The 19595-nt window shown below is 35.7% G+C and overlaps 1 protein-coding gene across 19 annotated transcripts in view; it reads right to left on the bottom strand.

The window, feature by feature from the left end:
* Tbc1d5 (TBC1 domain family member 5) overlaps positions 1-19595 on the bottom strand; it is a 451848-nt gene that overhangs the window by 151923 nt on the left and 280330 nt on the right. For all 19 annotated transcript variants that reach the window (XM_037199956.1, XM_037199955.1, XM_037199959.1 and 16 more), the window contains 2 exons: positions 19472-19541; positions 17936-18108 (listed from right to left, as the gene is read on the bottom strand). In XM_037199956.1, the coding sequence (XP_037055851.1) occupies positions 17936-18108; positions 19472-19541 (243 nt within the window). The remainder of the gene's footprint in view (positions 1-17935; positions 18109-19471; positions 19542-19595) is intronic.

Below are 19595 nucleotides of genomic sequence, written 5' to 3'. Positions count from 1 at the left end.
AAACGCTCAAATCCAGAAGAGCCTGAAAGTACTATACGGTGACATATGCCAACCTAGACTACTGTACCTAGGAAAATTATCTACCATAGTTGAAAGAGAAAGAAAAAACTTTCTGCCAAATCAACAGGCTAAAAGAACTCATGTCAATCAAATCAGACTTATAGAATATACTGGAAACAATATTTCAGACTGAAGAGAGAGATAAGCATAGCCAAGAGTGTAGAAAGAAAACAAAGGAAGCTACAATTACCAAAACACAAAGTTTTACTAAGAACACAAATAGCCAACAGAACAAAAAGAAATGATAGCAACAAACATACCTTTCAATAGTAACTTCAATTGTTAATGGCTTCAACTCTCCATTCAAAGAAACAGGGTGGCTGAATAGGTTAAGAAACAAAATTCATCTTTATGTTGTCTACCAAGAAACTCATTTTAGCTCTAAAGATGGGTACCACCCTAAAGTGAGAGGACTGCACAAAGTATTCCAAGCAAATGTGATCAGGAAGCAAGTGACGTTGCTACCCTAATATCTGACCAAATAGACTTCAATCCAGAACTAATCATAAGAGTTATAAAAGGGGTATTTCATTCTAATTAAGGAAACAATGAATCACACAGACAATACAATCCCAACATATATGCACCAAATGCCAGGGCACCCAATGTTATAAAAACATACAAAGAAAGATTAACACCAACTCAATAATAGTAGGTTAATGCCAGTTTCTCTAATGGATAGATCAGATCATTGTACAAATATTAAAAATAAACAGAGAAACATGAAAATTAAATGACATCACCATCAAACTGACTTAGTAGATTATCTAGAGAATATTCTACCCAAACATCAAAAATTAGATCTTATACTCAGCAGCCAATGGATGATTGTCTAAAATACATCACATCTGGAGCAAACAAACACACATAAAACTTAACAAATTGAAAAAAAACTGAGATAACATAATGTATCCTATCTGACCACAATATAACTTAAAATAGGCAGCAAATAAATCTCTAGTAACTACACAAAATCATGGAGATTAAAAAACCAAGGAAGAAATAGAAAGAAATTCCTGGAAATACATGAAAATGAAAACACAAAGCAACAAAACCTCTGGGACATTGAAAGCAGTCCTACAATAATAAATGACTTAATAATGCAACGAGAATTTGGAAAAAAAAGAGCAAATCAAAGCTAAATCTAGAAGACTGCCATCATGACTAAAAATAAAAAAACAACAACAACAACAAAAACAATAATAAATTCAGAGCAGAAATAAATAGAAATAAGGAAAACAATACCAAGAATCAATAATAAGAGATGGTTCTGTAAGAGGATAACCAAAATTGACAGACCCTTGGTCCAACTAACAAAAAAAAAAAAAAAAAAAAAGATGAACCAAGTAACAAGGCAGAAGCGAACAGGCAAACCCTACAAGAAAACCAAAGACATTCACAAGATTATAAGAGAATACTTGAAAAACAACACTAACAGTAAAAGTACTTCATTAAGTTAGAAAAATTCTGAAAGAAATGGACTGATTTCAGATTCATCAGAACTTCCAAAGTTAAACCAAAAAGAGATCAACAACCTAAAAAGATCCATAACTAATAATGAGATTGAGACATTAATAAAAAGCCCTCTGAGGGGGGAAAAAAGCCACAGCTCAGATGAAATTCCAGCAGAATTCAACCAAACTTTCTGAAAGATATACAGCCAATACTTTTTAAATTATTTAGAAATGGAAATGAAACAGAAGGAGCACTTTCAGATCTCCTTTAATGAAGCCAGCATTATTATACTGCTAATCCCTGGTGAAGACATAAAAAAACTACAAGCCTACATCCCTAATGAACACAGACACCAAACCTTCCTTAAAATACTTATATACCAGATACAGTCATACATCAAAAAGATCATCTACCATAACCAAGGTGGCTTTATTCCAGGGATGGAGGGATGCTTCGATATTCTAAGTTGCTAAGTATAATAAATCATATAAAAGAACTTAAAAAGACAAAAATCACAAAAATCAGTTCAACATATCTAGAAAAGGCCTCATCATGCATTCATGATGAAAGTCTTAAAGAGAATAGGGCTGAAGGGAACATAGCTCAATATAATAAAGGCTCAAACAAATGGTGCTGGGAAAGCTGGATGTGCACATACAGAAGAATGAAATTGGAACCACACCTATCACCTTGCACAAAAATGAACTAACTATAAATGGACCAAAGACCTAACTAGGGAACCTCAAACACAGAAACTACTAGAAGAAACAATAGCTAGCAACCATCAAGTACAGGTACAGAAAAGAGCTCTTTGAAGGGGCTCCATCTGTCTAGGAAGTAAAGCCAATAACTGACAAGTAGACCTCACAAAACTTAGTATCTTCTGGATAACTAGGAAAATGATCAACTGATTGAAGGGACAAATCATAGTTCATTTTCTTATCTTTAATTTCCAATTTTCCTAATATGTATTTGTACCTTTTGATCCACAGAGAGAAGTAGGGGGAGGCTCATTCAAATAAAAGAAAGTAACATATATGTTAAATTTTGTAGAATTCAGGAGTTTCTGAAGCAATAATTTCTGACTTAGATAATCCTAAGGTTGTAATGAAATAGCATTTCTAATCTGTTATTTTTATTTTAGGAAATCTGGAGATGATTTCTAACTGAAGAGACTAGTGAATCTAAAGCTTCAAAATCATGTATCAAATTAAAACATATTATGTAAATATATTGTTAATTTATTCAACTATTTTCTTATTCATCTTTTTTTAAACTTAAGTGGTTTAAAAAGAGGACACAAAGTTGGATGAGTAGAGAGAGGGTGGAGGGGTTAGAGTATCTGGGAGAAGTTGGTAGAGGGTGTGAATATGATCAAAACTTACTGTACAAAATTCTCAAAGAATAAAAAAAAGGTATGACAAAAAAGATTAACCATCATTGAAATTAGTAAGCAACAAATTTACTTTTTAAACCACAATCTCCAAAATGGCCATATCTCTTTCTTATCTCAAAGAACTGTTGACCATTAACACAGGGGCTTTAGCATTATCCCTTAGAGACTTGTGTGCTTATAGAAGCTAACACAAAATATACCGATGGCATGGAGCTAATTCATTAATTTACCAAGTCCGTTTTGAGGAAAAGGTATCACTAAACAACAGAGTACTGGAAGTGTGACTGTGGTTGTTTGAGGTCCCTTTCTGCAGAATATGTGGCAGCCAAGCAATGCCTATGCTGTTTCTAATTATTCCAATTATCATGGCTCACTATGAAAACTTGATTAATAACACTGAAGATATTGTTGTGGCAATTAGCCATATGGTTGTGGGACTTTATTCTGTCACGATTTAGCCATTAGCATCTACTTATGTTTGTCAGAACAGTGCATCCGTGACAAGCTCAAGTTCCGCTCACCTTGCCGAGTCCCCTGTGAGCAACACTAGAGAACTGTTTATTCCTGGGAGTCTCTTGCCTGAGTAAATTTTTCATGTGGCATCCGGTCTGCCTGGGAACAAATGTCAAATAGCTCATGTGTCGACCTACCAAGCTAAGCATTCTCTGAAAATCCACATTGTGCTTATGTGTAAAAACAAAGTGATTGAAGAAAGTAATTTGTCCAGTAATAACTGATGATCTATGCTGCCCCATGTATTGATACAGTAATTCAGAGAAGTTGATTTTTTATATACTGACATATAGAGTTATGAAGCTATGATACTATAAGGATATATACAAGCATGTTTATGTAAGTAGATTATATGTTCCAAATTTACCACCTAAGTATATATGCATGACATCTGTAATTAATTTGTTCAAGAGAATTGAAATCCAGTTAATTATTGGAGATAATTCTGTTAATTATGAGTGATAATTTTAGGGAAAAACAAAGATGTTGGTTACTTCTTAAAATAAAGCTAGAAATATAACAATCAAAAGCCTTGCTGGAGAGAATTTTAAAAAATTACCGAGAATTAAATTTACATTTTCAAATAGAATGCCAATGTGAGAAAAGCAGTACTGTTAAATATTAATTAATTAATTTTTACAATATAAAGCCTTCTACTATTTGCAAGTAGCAGGCAGGTTTCCTGGTAGTTTTCTTAGGAGGTGGTGAAGTGGTGAACAGTCCCACTGTTTACAAACCTTATGGCTGTTCAGAGCTCTCCAGAAGGATGCTCTGGGTATAAGCAACAGAAGGGGAATATGGAAGAATCCTCTGTTTCCACCTCACACTCGTGTCCTCCCCACACTGGGAGTGGAGCATGATTATAAAGGGACTAGGCAGTAGTGCTTTGCCTGCAAAGGTTTCAATCTGAGAGGCTCAAATAAAGAATAAACAGTAATCCATGCAGCTATAGAATGAATAACACGTGGAAATGGTGTTTCTGCAAGCAGAAGGTTCACATCTAGTTCCAGCTGCCATCCCAGGGAGGGATGTAGCAACTGGGGTGCTTGGATACAGTTGTGGCTGGCCGCGGAGCTGGACAAGGCAGTCCTCTTAGGACATGTAAGATTTCACTGGCCAAGACACTACTACCTGATTTAGAGGGAATAAGCATAGGAAGAAAAGGCATTTGTAGCAAACAGGTTTGTTCAAGAAGCCAACAAAAGCACTTTACACTTCATGTGAGGGAACTGAGAAAGGAAGATCAAAATTCCTAGAGCAGTGCTTCTCAATCTTCCAGCACTGCGATCCTTTAGCACAGTTCCTCACGCAGAAGTCACCCAACCACAAATCCTGTTTGTTGCTACTTCATATGTGTAATTTTGCTACTGTTAAACCATAATATAAATATTTTGAAGACAGGCTTGTCAAGGAGGTTGAGAATCTCTGCCCAGAGTCACTGAGAGTTTTTATGTTCATGACTCATTCAGTGAATTCTCAATTCACAAACTATCTTGTTTCTTCTAAACATCGATAACTACTAAATTAGTTACAACTAACTTTCAGAGGCCCTAATTTTAAAAAATTATTGACAAGTTACTCTAGATTTAAATTTTGACAATGTATATGTATATGTAAAAAGAGTGCAAATAAACATCTTTAAAAATTTCAAACTTCTTGGGATGAAGTAACTGAGGTATAAAAAAATAAGAAAATCTGAACACTCCTACTTAAAAAAAACTCCCATAAAGTCTCAGCTAAAATTTTTTTGTTTTGATTTTTCCCTGGATGAAACTCACTTATGACACTAAATTTTTAACTTTTTCCCTAGAAAAGAGGTTAGTAAAATGCAAAGGTAATTAATCATCGTTCCTATTTCCATAATCTATCCATCCTACAGTCAGGTCCAAGTGCCCTAATGAAAACACTTTCTCTTACACTGGGTATTCACTCCAATGCCCCCTGGAACTTCCACAGTCACACAGACTTCTCCATCTTACAAAGGTGACATTATTAGATATATGCCTTTACTATCAGTGACTAAATCTCACTGTCAGTGATGGAATCCTGTCTGCTAATATGTTAAGTCAGTTTCTCTTTTTTATGTGCTTGCTAACTTCCCGAAAATATTACTAAAATGTGAATTCTTACATAGTCGACTAGCCTGGGATGGAAACTGAGATTCCGCATTTCCACCACACTTCCACATGACAGGGTGTTGCTGCTCCATACACTGCAACTTGAGTTGCAAAACATTCAGGTATGTCCTCAACAAAATTACCTATAATTATTATTTGCTTAAATTCAGCTTTTCCTAATCTTTTCCTGGCAGACTCCTCCAACAGTCTTTCTACATTTCCCTGTAGATTCAGCTCATTCTTTGTTGCTGCTGGTATCAGAATTAAGTACCTTTCTTGTTGCTGTAACAAAAGCAACCTAAGGAAGAGGGTTCATGATAGTGGGAAGTCATGAGTGGAAACTTGGGTAGAAGCAGAGAACAGTAAACATGTATGCTTAGCTTGCTTTCTCCCTTCCTTCAGTCTGGGAACCCTGTCTCTGGAATGGTGTTCCTGTACACAATAAATCTAATCTAGAAACTCCTTCACAGATACACACAGAGGCTTATCCCATAGGTAATTCTAGTGTCTGTCAAGTTGACAATCAATATTAATCACTACAGTATCTATAAGGTCTACTTTGGATAAAAGTTTTAAATCCCAAGGATTCTTCATTAATCGTTATGGAGGGGTGAGTACGTGTGTGTTTCCTGGCACTGAACCCAAGGACTTGCACATGTTAGGCAAGTCCTCCATCATGGCACTTATTCATAGATTCACCAGAATGTCATCAAAAAGAATGTATCTCTTCATTCTTCATTTGAAATAAGTGTAAAAGAGTATACAACCCACACCAAATACTTACATTTCTGCATACTGTGCACTTGCAGTCAGAAATAATGGACAATTCAATGCAGAACAATATCTTCCTGCAAATTGCACAACTATGTTGCATACCAGAAAATAAAATGATTAAACATAAAGAAAAAAAAACTGGAATTAGCAAGATGATTCAGTAGGTAAAGGGACTTGTTTCCAAGCCTGACAAGCTGAATTGGATCCCAAGAACTTACATGGTAAGAAGAGAGAACCAAGTCCCAAAAGTTATTCTCTCATCTTCATGTGTTGTGATGCATGGATGCCCACATGCATGCATACATACATGCAAACACAAAACAAATAAATATAAAAGTAGGTAGAAAAAGTAGAGGTGACAGCCGGGCAGTGGTGGTGCACACCTTTAATCCCAGCACTCGGGAGGCAGAGCCAGGCGGATCTCTGTGAGTTCAAAGCCAGCCTGGGCTACAGTAGTGAGTTCCAAGAAAGGCGCCAAAGCTACACAGAAAAACCCTGTCTCAAAAAAACAAAAACAAAAACAAACAAACAAAAACAAAAACAAAACAGTGGTGATCAAGTAGGGGTGAAACTGAAAATTGTCTTTTTCTCTGAATTCTATACATACACTGAGGATTCAAATAATAACCCACAATGTCTTGTTATTTTGCCTCTACCAGTGTATTGCATTGTTCTGCAATCTTTAATGCATGTCAGAAATACGTCTGTAGCCTGCACGAAGCTAGGATGCTGGGACACTCCCTATTTCTGACTACGAGGGACTGAAGAATCTCCCAAGTGATGCTGGTTCTAGGCTTGAGAATCACTGTGCTATGCCATTCTGAAGACTTGCCTGCACAATCAGCTTCTACTGAAAGCAACTTGCCACTGTCTTAAATACCTGGGCTTTCACTCAAATGGCATTTCATGTTTTCACTATATTTTGAATAACATAGTAACTACAACATTTTACCTAGAATAACACAAGTGAAAAAGGCTTACAACATTGCCTTTTTACAACATTACAACTGTCTGACTGATATCTTGAAAAACTTTGCAGAGATTAGGGTTCCTAAAAATAAGTGAGGGCAGAGGGATGATCAGCAAAGGATTAGAGGTTCCTAAATGAAAATTATTGTTTGTCCTTTCAGCAAATTCTTAATGCCTTCAGCTGCAGAACAGCTCATTTCTGAGACTGTTTTTGGCCTCACAAGTTAATCACACCAGGATGAGTTAGTTTAGCTCACATGCCTTTAAGAGTAATGATACATTTAAATGATTAAACAATCAGAAAAAGAAATTTATCTCTGTAAGGAAAGCAGTTAGCATACAGGTCCACAGTTGATATGAGTTATCACAAGTCATTTGTAAATATCATGTTCATTTTAGATGTGAAATAAGTTGTATTTTATTAGTGCCAGAGTGTTTCATAACTTTAGAGAACTGAGACTGAGTCGTGTGTGTCACTGACAGACTGACAAATGGCTCACTGGACACTTATGGAGCTGACCATAACTGTACAACTTCGGGGTGTTGGTGGTACTGACTTTAACAGTGTAACCTGTTAACACTAGTGGCCATCATCATTGATTTCTGACCATTGTCTCACAAACCACTTTCGGAAGAAAACCAAGGGAAAGGAAAAAAGAACATATAATTTCAAACATAATACAGTCTGGAGGGGATGACAAAGGATGGAAGGGATGGCCTGCCCCACTGCAACACAAACAACTGTCCCTCTACCTAACAAAGCAGTCCCCTCACTATCAACCAATAGCATGAGCCACAAAGATCCGAAGAGCCATCTTTCTGTTCATTCAGATTAAATGTCACTTATATACTCTTTCTTTCACTAGAGACGTAAGGTCAGAATTGATTGACTACTACCTGCATGGAATGATTTCTTGTATTTTTAACATCGTGTGCTAACATTCCACAGTAATGGCCTATGGGTGAAGAAACATTTGCATTAACAACCCATCATTTAATTAAGGCCTATTCAACTAGTTTATGCTACTTAAAATTCCTGTCAATGAAAGATACCACAACGACACTTGGCTATTACCTACAAAGAATATTTTTAAGTTATACTTTTTCTGTATATAAATAAGGCTTAGGTATATGTTAGACAGCCATTTATTAATTTTAATTTTGCTTAAAACAGCCTAACAAATAGCATCAATCTATGCTACTGTGAAACAGGATCGTTCACTTTTAGAAGAAATAATTTGGTGCACTGTAAGTTCTTCTTTCACAGATTTGTATCCTTCAGATATATTATAGAACATGGCATATATTAAGCCATCCATATGGAAGGTATGTGCTAATATTTATGCCAAAATGCTTATATTAATATAAACCTAAAATCCTGCTAAAATCGAGAGAACTATTATTTTTAAAATATCACACTGAGTTTCTTTGGCAAATACCAGAGACTCAAAATTTTGCTTCTTTTTACAAAAGTAAGGGAGGAAGGTTGTCATGTATATACTGATTCCCAACCTTGAGTTCACAAACAAGGGTGCTAGTCACATTCTTTTCAAGAATACTGATCATATTTTACTTTACTATCAATTTTTCTCATCTTAAAACAAGGGTGAATAAGTATAGTAACGAGTTTTTTCTACCTCTCTTCCAAAACTTACTTTCTTCCCCCTCAAAAAACAAGTAAACAACAAAACAAAACAAAACAACAACAAAAAAACCAAATAAGCAGCTATCCAAAGAGAAAAAAAAAAAGCCTGAAACAAACAATACCTCCCCCAACCAAGCATATTTATTAGCTTAACATTACCATGATCTAAACAAATATGCCCAAAGAAAACCTTGAACATATATATATATATATAAGCACTTACCTCTATGACCCCAGTGGTTCTTTCCATAATGCTAAGGGTAAGAACACTCATTTGAGATTAATTTCCATAGTTTAAAGATATTAGTGCAAAGCAGTCCTTTTGCGAATATCTATATCAACCTAAATATTTACATATATGTATGCATATATATATATATATATCATATATGAATATGGACCTATATATGAAAATATGAGATGTTATCAGGGCATGATGCTTCTGTGCTAATAAAAACTTGGTCCTTAAATGTAGTTTTTATTTTCTACACATAAAATTTACCTTTACGTTTCCACTGAGTTTTCCTTCATTAGTGGTATATGAAATGTTCTACAAAAGTGATAAAAACCTCTGCAGTGTTTAAAAAAAAACTAGCCATTTTCTATATTACAGGGCTATTTTGTTTTGTTAAAAGAAGGAAAACAAGAAATGTAAGTACGTTTTCTCTTCAGTCCACACCACACTTGGCTGCTTTGCTTCCCTTTTATAGTCCACTGTACAGACAGGTGAAAACTTCACTCTGGTACAGGATTTAAATAAATTATGGGCAACAGAAATGTGTCATAAATCACTTCACATACTGAACAAAAGATAAACAAGGGAAGATTTATATTCTGACAAAAGGAACAGTCTCTAACTATAATACAAAGCGGAAGGGAGGGAAAATCAAACCCTACTGGGCTATTGCAGCAGGCTTTCCTTGCCCTTTTATGTGCTAACTCAGAATAGTAATTATGGACCTTGTAAGTTGACTTCTGTTTCCAGAACTATGAGTTGTAGTAAAAAATGCCTTTTCATGGAGACAATTACCATTAATCAAAACACTGAGAGCTAATACCACTCAAATCCAACCTACTGCTGTGCCCAGCAATATATCAAACTGTCTGTTGTCAAACACACTAACATACTTAAATGGGCTGTTTCCACTATAAACAAAAGCAAACACAAAAGCCAGCTAAGCAATATTAAGATTCGAACTGCTCTCTCTGTGCTCCTTTCTGTCACTGACTGCTACCTTTCAGTCCCAGCCCTGCATGGTTGTCAGGTAACTGCTGGGATCTGGGAGAGAGACACTGGCCCTGACAGGTGAACTTCCCTGCAAAGACTGTGTTACAGTGGATTCAGTCAATCTTTGGACATTTAGTACAGCAGTGCACTTGAACCGTAATTAACATTTTTAGGGGGTTGTAAGCAAAAAATATGAACATAGAAAAGGTTATTTTCACTCTGTAAGACTCAAAAACAACAAACATGCTTTCTACAGCAGCTATACAAGGTCCGTACATACATTTTCTTAAGCTGATTTTTCTTCCATGTGTATTTGTGTGCGTGCGTGCGTGCGTGTGTGCGTGCGTGCGTGTGTGTGTGTGTAAAAGCCTGTGTGCCAAAGTTGGCATGTGGAGGTCAAAGGATAACTTTGTGGTTGAAGGAGTTGGTCCCCTGCCCCCGACTACCTGGGTCCCAGGAATAGAACTCTGGGTGGCAGGCTGGGTGTTAATTGCCTTTAACTAAGTAACATTGCTGGCCCAATTTACTTCCTTAATAAAACAAAAAACAAAACTATTTAATTTTCTAAGTTCAATCTTAGAGAAAATGACAAAAGAACTTAGCTCTGAAAGTATGTATTAGACACTGACTTCAACATATCTCAGTGTACAGCTCTCTACACAAAGCCATTGTCTATGAATAGGAATTCCACAGCTACTCTGAAAGACCACTGTTTTACACTCATGCCACCTTCTACTTTATTTTTTTCATTGAACCAAAAGTATTTTTGTAGCCCATCTCCAAAAGGGGAAGATTTTACAAATCCAAAGGTTCTGACAACAATTCCTCCTTAGAAGAGAGAGCAAAGTATTTTACAAAATATAAAAGTAAAAGGGCTGAAAGCCAAGGGACTTAACAGACTAGTCGTTTATGAGCAGCAAAGTCTATTACTTACTTCTGTGCTTTGTAAGCCAAGATGCACCAAATGTAATTAAATTTTTGTTTATAATGGTCTCGTTACTGCTAACTTCACATTGCTATGCTGTCTCCCGATTAGTACAAAATGGCCGTCCACATTACTAGATAATGCATATCGATGTTGCCCTTATGTATATAAAATATCACAACTGAAGTTACAAAATATATTCATAATACACAAAAAAGACATGACGTGAAGTGGTTGAGTCAGAGTTCGTACATGAGAAAAGTGTCTAGAGTCAAATTATTTCTTCAGGTTTAAGTAGTAAAAGATACTACAAATTTAGTGTAAAAAGACATAAAGATGCCACACAGACCACAACATTTTTACTGCTAGTGATACCCACAATCAGTGTAAATATAACCAGGAAGAAGGTCTGAAGTCCACCGAGCTCTAGAGGAATTTATCACTGTTGTTTTTATCATCAGTCCTTTCCCCTTCTCACTTAGGCATAAACCCCTGTCTGCTTTACACCTCCCTTTAAATGCTCAATACAAACAACCACAGGAGAATCTCTTCTCCCCTTGAAAAACTGCAAATAAAGATGTCAGCTACTGAGTATATTTGTGGCATCTCCAGCAGCTGCTGTTAAATACCAGCTGGTCTAGCTGATTAAAATTACCTCCGAGTTGGTATTATAAAGATGCCTGGGCAGCGTTGCTGTATTAATGGATTATTGAGTGAGCGATGAAAACCTTGGCCAGCTGATGCATTTTATTACAGATAGGCTTTATGATGTGTAATCACTGTAATTTTTTACAACTGGAGGAAATATGAAAAAAGGAGTAAACAAAAATCCCCATAGAAACTGCTCTAACTAGATTATTCCTACCAGTCTGTTTCCTAGAAGGAATCAAGGTACTTATTACTGGGCATAAATATGGAGGTATGGACTTACACACACAATTCATGCATCTATCTATTGGGGATATACAGACAAGCAAAGAATGCTCACAGACAAATGCAGTGTGCATATAATTTATGTGAATAGATGTCTGTTGTCTGCCAAACCACCCAATTGGCTACAATGGGATCATATGACCTAAGATACTTTTCAACGATTTTCCAGCTGGGCAATGGTTGGAAATCCAAATCTAGCCAACAGGACTGTGGTGTACAGCATAAGAGATAGGATCATTTAACTCTCTTTACCACTTCCCCTACTGTGTTTCTTACAAGCCAGTGTGGCTTTTGTTTTTGTGTCACCCAAATCCTCTAACTTTCACCATATCTCAGCTATATTTGTGAAGAAGATAGCGAGTGGCACAGACTCTACTTTACCACTTTCCACAGCCTTTCAGATCTATTCTTCTGTTTAGGCCACTCTCAAGGCTACCGGGTTCTCCCAGTTGTTTTTTTAAGAATGAACAGTGACTCTCAGGAGGCTGTGGCCAATTAAAATAGCTCAAGTAGAAAATCAACTTCATTGAAATACGATACTGGGTGAATAAGAGTCTTCTAGGAAAGGGCAGCTTACCTCAGGGTGGATTACCTCTTCACAAGCTTTCCTTAAATAATAATAATATAATATCTACCAGTAAGTAATACTCAGTTTATTGTTTTTGTTTTCCTATAAAATAATGAAGATCAATTTTCATCACAGCTAGATTAATATATAAGACACATGACCACAAAGTTCTGCTGCTTTTTTTAAAAATAAAGACACTGAAATTTTTACAAGAATAACTCATTCAGAACCCACTGTACATATTATGATTACCTCCTATACATTAGTGTGCTGTGTTTTCAGGGTGAATCTTATTTTAATAAGGAACTAACACTTAAAATTAAAGGTAAATGTGATCAATGAACATTGTGAAGAATAAGATTATGTATTATGTATATGTGTATATAGATGTATATATATATATATATATATATTCTTTGATTATTTGATTATATAGGTACGAAACAGGTTTTAATGTATCCTCTATGTTAGTAATGATAACCCCAGAAAAGGAATTCTAAAGGTATTTTGAGGAATGCCAGTTGATTAAATGTTATTTTAAAATATTAAAGTCAATTGTTTTAGAAGGTCCATGATTACTTTAAAATGTTTTTTAAATTAAATTTATTTATTTATTGTGTGTGTTGGTGGTTTTCCTATAAGTATGTCTGTATGAGGATGCCAAATGCCCTGGAACTGGAGTTACTGACAGATGTGAGCTGCCATGTGGGTGCTGGGAATTGAACCAGGGTCTTTTAGGAAGAACAGTCAGTACTCTTAACCTCTGAGCCATCTCTTCAGCCCCTACTTTAAAATATTAAAGTGACTTGTTTTAGAAGGTTCATGATTATTTTCAGTATTCATTTATTGCACTATTTACTATTATTTTCAATATTTATTTATAATTACTTAAATTGTTACTAAGAATAATCTAGTAATGTATATATATATATATATATTATTTTCACAGGATTTAAGTTGAAAATTGAAAGAAAATTTATTTATAATCTCCAATTTCTTGGCATAAAGAAAAACCATACACAAAGTCTCTGACAGCTCTCAAATTATCTGTACTGCCCTGAGCCTTCTAGAGAAGTGTGGCTGTTGTGAGTAATAATAATCCTCTTAATAATCAAATAAAAAGCATAAAATTGAAGAAACTAAGAAAAACTGAAATAACAAATCACTTATCTTATTTAACATGAGATCTTATAAATCTAAAAACATCTAAGGGAAGAGACAAACTTCTGACTAACCAGAACACAGAAGCAGAAGCCTATGAGTCAAAAGCAGGTTGGGACTGGTAAGGTGGCTGTGGGGACGCTGGATCTGAAGTGTTCATTTAGCCAGGGTGTACAGGCCTGGTCTCCCATTGTTTCAGCATTTAATTTAAGAAACTAGATTATGGGCAGCCAAGGACCTATGGTTATCGATTTGCTGCAGGCGAATAAGTTACACTGTCTTTCTTCAGAGACCTTGAAGTCATTTTCCAAAGGGAGACAGGAGGGGTTACTGCTGCATGATGTATGACTACACACAATTTAGCTGCCTAAAACGCATGGCTAGCACACACTGAAGCACTTTCCCCACATTTCATTTTACCTCCCTGCCTTCCTTATCTTCATTCCTTCTGTTCCTATGTCTTAACACTGACAGAATGCACTGGTAAGGGGTAAGAAAGGAGCATGCTGGGAATTCAAGCACGAGATCTGCACAAGATCAAGCCAGACAAAATGTCAGCATGGATGAGGAAGGGCTCATGAAGTTTTACCATTAGGTGAGGAGCTATTGGTAATTGACGGCTTCTAGGAGAATGAAACTTTGCTTTAAGGATGTAGCATCAGAGAGGCTATATCCATGAACATATAGGCAATAGCATCAGTAAGTAGACTCAGTAAGTTTTAATAAAACAAAACAAAACAAAAAAACAAATCAAAACATTGACGTGTGAGGGAAACATGTGAGAAGTAATACAGAAGGAATTAATACAGAAGGAGGTAATTCAAAGAGGATGGATTAGGTTAAAATATATTACATGCATGTATAAATTCTCAAATAATAAAAAATTACAAAAGAACGAAACGACTTAGAATTTTCACACAAAATACCTACTGGGGTGATCTCAATGTCTTAGAAGAGTCAAAAAACAAAATAAAACAAAAAAGAAAAACAAAAGGAAGATTAAAAAGCAAACGACAAACAAAAAGAACTTCTCTGGAAACCTCAATGCGTGGGGAGATTTTGAAGCACTGATTTAGAGTTCCCATAAGAAGTTTTACACATATTAAGCATAGTAGCTAGAAATAAGAAACTAAGAGTAAAAATTTCTGATGAGAGACATATCAAGAATATACAATGTTCTCAGAGACCTTGGTAACACAGGTTTGATGACTCACTAAGTACACTTCACAATGGCGCATGATATCATATAGATTCCCACATGGCAAAAGGGAAAAGTGGCCATCAGCAGCAGATACTCAATTTGTCTCTGGATGATCACGTTAAGGAAAAAAGTAGGAGGATGCAGAGATACATGGATTAAAGAAGCCAGAGATGAAAGATGGAACTATATATGAGAAATTAATTAATTTAATTCTAGGATTTTTCCTTCATCAATTTCCTATCAAATCCTAAAATCTATCCTCCAAACCTTATGAACTATGGCTTCTCTTTGAGGGTAAGAGTTACCACTCTTCTAATCTAAATACATTCTGCTAAGCTTACAGTCTCAAAGGCAACATCAGAGATATTATTTATTAAACCATAAAACTTTCAAAAATGACATCCTTTTATCTTGTATAAGTTTCTAGACTTATCTAATCACTTGGTACTATATAACAAATTAGGAGGCATATCTCTGGAATAAATAGGTAAATTCTCCACCTCCCAGCAGTTAATTACCTGTAGTTCTTCATCTAGGAGTGGAACCCATGAGATTACCTCTACTAACACTGGCATGTCAACCGGTATTGCCAGAGTTCAGGCTTTGTTTAAACAGCCCTCTTGTTGAGATTTCATGGTAGAGAGTCCGTGACACATACAATTGTTCTGGGACCCCAGGCTCTGGGAACCAGACAGTCCCCGGGAACCCCCAGCCAACTCTGCCCCAGTTGCTGGCCAGGGAAAACTCCCCTTGGCCAGGCTCCCCAACCAAAACCCCTGCAATCTAATCAGCAAGCTTGGATTGGGCCACATGCAACTCCCTGAGATTCAGAATCTGCCAGATCCAATTAGACCAAGAGCTAAGATTGAACCCAAAGGGGCTGCCTGAGACACAGACACAACAAGCACAGAATGGACCGATAGCCCCTCACTCAGAGACAGGCACCTCTTAAACCTATTAGAGGAAGAGATGGGCAGATGTCAATGCAAAAATACATACAATAACATAAAGAGCAATATGGCGTCACCAGAACCTAGCCCTCCTCCAACAGTAAGACCTGAATATCACAATGTAGAACAAGCACAAGAAAGTGACCTTAAAAATAGCTTCATAAAGATGCTGGAGGCCTTTAAAGAATAAATGAAAAATTCCATTAAAGAAATTGAGGGAAAGACAAACAAAAATTGGAAGAAATCAATAAAGAAATTGAAAAAGATACAAATAAAAAACTGGAAGAAATCAATACATCCCTTAAAGAAAGCCAAGAAAACCACGAAAAAGCAATTAAACATGTGAAGGAAACAGTTCAAGATCTGAAAATTGAAATAGAAACAATGAAGAAGACACAAACAGAGGGAATGCTAGAAATAGAAAATTGGAGTAAACAAACAGGAAACACAAATGAAAGCATAACCAACAGAATACAAGAGATGGAAGAGAGGATCTCTGGTGTAGAGGATACAATAGAGGAAATAGATTCATCAGTCAAAGAAAACACCAAAGCCAAAAAAGTCATAACACAAAATGTCCAGGAAAACTGGGACACCATGAAAAGGCCAAACCTATGAATAATAGGGATAGAAGAAGGAGAAGAATACCAACTCAAAGACACAGAAAATATATTCAACAAAATCATAGAAGAAAACTTTCCCAACTTAAAGAAAGAAATACCTATAAAGATACAAGAAGCTTATAGAACACCAAATAGACTAGACCCCCCAAAAAAGTACCCTCGCCAATAATAATTAAACGAAAAGGAGTTTAAACAACCAAAACCACTTATTTTTTATACTTAAAATTTCCTTGAGGCATTAATGTGCATCTACCTTTGAATGTACCAATTCTTTGCATCATGGAAAGGAAAACAGAATTTAAATCCTGACCTTTTAAATGAAAGTTCAGTATTTACAGTGACACACATATTATTTCCCTTTTAAATGGCAGTTCCTTCTTATCAGCCTGTGCTACCCAATGACCATAACACAAAAGTTTGTCATTTCTAATAGGAATAATGGAGCTGTTTAACTGATGCCAAAGCTAAATCACACAAATAAAAACCAGCGCCATAAGCACAAGAGAGCAGACTTCCTCAATAGAACTCAGTACTTCCTGAGACGAAAAGGCTGAAATTGTTATCAGTGAAAGACCCTACGTCACAAGAAAACATAAATCAAATACTCACTGGATCTTTTATGTAAGTTTAAAAACCTATTCTCTATTCTGGCCTCAAACTTGACTCATTTGAGATCCTTCAAAACTAATAATTACTGAGAAACTTCTATGTACATCTCAATGATGTTCTTATGTTTCAATATCCTGCCTAATTGAGAGTTAGGCTTCCTAAAAGTATCTTCCAAGAAATTGCTCAGCAGTAGAAGACAAAAGGAGCATTTTTTTAGATGTGATGAACAATTATGTTATCTACAGCACACACACACACACACACACACACACACACACACACACACACACACACACTATGGAATGACTGAGTCCCTATTCTTCTGCTAGCATGCTTTGTGGCTACAGAAAATTAATACAGCATGTTCATTGAGAAGGACATTTTTCTCTAAGGCATTCAGAGAACACAGACAGTCTAGAGGACTCTGAGTAACAGCCTGGATTCATGAGTATTTACCTGTGCAATCCCATGCTTCCTTAGACTGTATAGTTGAATAACAGACTCTGCCATGTTCAAAGACATTTTTCTAAAGAAACCCTGCAAACCAGGTAACCAACATGACTGGGCTTGATCTATAACCTCACTGTTGAAAAGGTATAGAGTTAGTCTAAAAGGAAGAACTTCCTTGGATATAACAAAGGAGTAGCAGCTACTTCAGATGAGTTACCATATGGGAAAATAAATGGGTTGAGACTGGTACATAAATAACATGGAGCTAGACCAGTCCTTTCTTTTAGGGATCCAAGCTATTTAGAAACTATCAGAAAATCATAATTAGGAATGGCTAAAGTAAAAATTTTAAACTTACAACCCATATATTTGTGGTGCAATTTCTAGTCTGTTCAGGTGCATGTAGAGCTCAATATCGTGTTTCTTCAGTAGATGATCCTGGATCTGATTGACTTTAGTAACAATGGCAACTGTTGGTCCTAAATCCTGGGGTCTAGCAAAGGGGATGGGGGTCATCAGAGTTTCTTTTCCCTGAAAATAAGAAAAATAGAACATGCATTATTTCAATTTGATATTAAGAAACATGGACATTGGTTTTTAACTGATCCAAAGAACCAACACTACTGTATCATAACAAAGGCATGACACCCAAACACAGACAGGGGGCGCTTATGCTCATAATGCCATAGCCAGGGTATGTCTTCTAAGTATCTTTCACTTGAATAGTTTCTCTTGTGACATTAACTTTTCTAGGAGAATTTGGCTAGAGGCAGTGAAGCTGTCAAGCTGACCCTGGCTAGCTAATCTGTTTAGCCACAGCATATAAGTGTAACACTTTGATGTAAGTGCACTTCTTGTGGCAATTAAAACTGAAACTCCAAATGAAAACTATACAAAAGGGGAAAAACAAGAGATCATTTTAGAAATGTTCTCTTCTCTGTCTTTTTGTCAGTTGAAGTAGGTAAGAAAAGATGAGTAACTGTAACTGTTTAACGTCCTTTAAACATCCTTTTCCCATCACTTCCAGTCTTCATGGACTCCACAAGCCTGACCCACCTGGACCTTCAGTCTTTTGTTTCTATGTCTCTGAAACTGGCATTTGTAGCATCCCTCACTAGGGATTCTTAGTTTACCACTGGGTTTGAATCTAATGTTCAAAAAATACTGTGTATGCTTCTTCTCCCAAAGCTCCTTTTTCATATAGAAAAGTCTCAATTTTATCCTCTGCTCAAATGCTTTTCCTGAGTGATTTCAACCTTACACAGAGCTTTAATAAATATAAGTAAAATGAAAACAACTAAAATAATGTAAGAGTAAAGATATGGATATTAAATCTGTGAGTTTAAAATAATATACTAGTAAAAGAAAGGCAATCTATCTGACACAGATATTTATCAATGTGGTTCAATAGCAATGCATTAAAAAAAACTCACTAAGATTGCAATAAAAAGTTTATAATAGCCAGGTATGGTACGTATCTTTAATCCCAATACTCAGGGGGCAGAAGCAGGCAGATCTCTATGAGTTACTAACTAGCCAGGGCTAAATATTATATCCCTGTCTCAAAAAGACAAAACAGACTTAAAAAATTTATAATAATTTATAATTAAGTGGCAATACTGCATGAGTAATATGCATATATAAAGGAAAGGTTCCATTTACTTATATGAATCTTCATGTTGTGTTTATTTATCTACCAATATTATTAGAATGTTATAGATATTTAGATTCACTACTATACCCTAAGTATTTTCATATTTTATTACAAAATGATTAGATATATTACAGTGAAATAACTAGTAATTCTAATGTATGCTTTTACTTACTGTATCTGTTAATTCAAATGTATCTGTTAACTCAAGTGTGCTGAAGAGATCTGTACTATAAGAGTTACCTTTTGACCATCATGCTCAAAAGTAGAAAACCAAGGTTCAGCAGTTTCCATAAGCTGTGAGAACATTGCACTAAAAATTAGAAAAATAAAATAATTCCATATTTAATCTTCACTAAAGTACTGA

This window comes from Peromyscus leucopus, chromosome 16_21, assembly GCF_004664715.2.
Source record: "Peromyscus leucopus breed LL Stock chromosome 16_21, UCI_PerLeu_2.1, whole genome shotgun sequence".
NCBI classification, from domain to species: domain Eukaryota; kingdom Metazoa; phylum Chordata; class Mammalia; order Rodentia; family Cricetidae; genus Peromyscus; species Peromyscus leucopus.
Note: the sequence above shows the minus strand (reverse complement) of the source record. Positions and strands in the feature narration are given on the sequence as shown.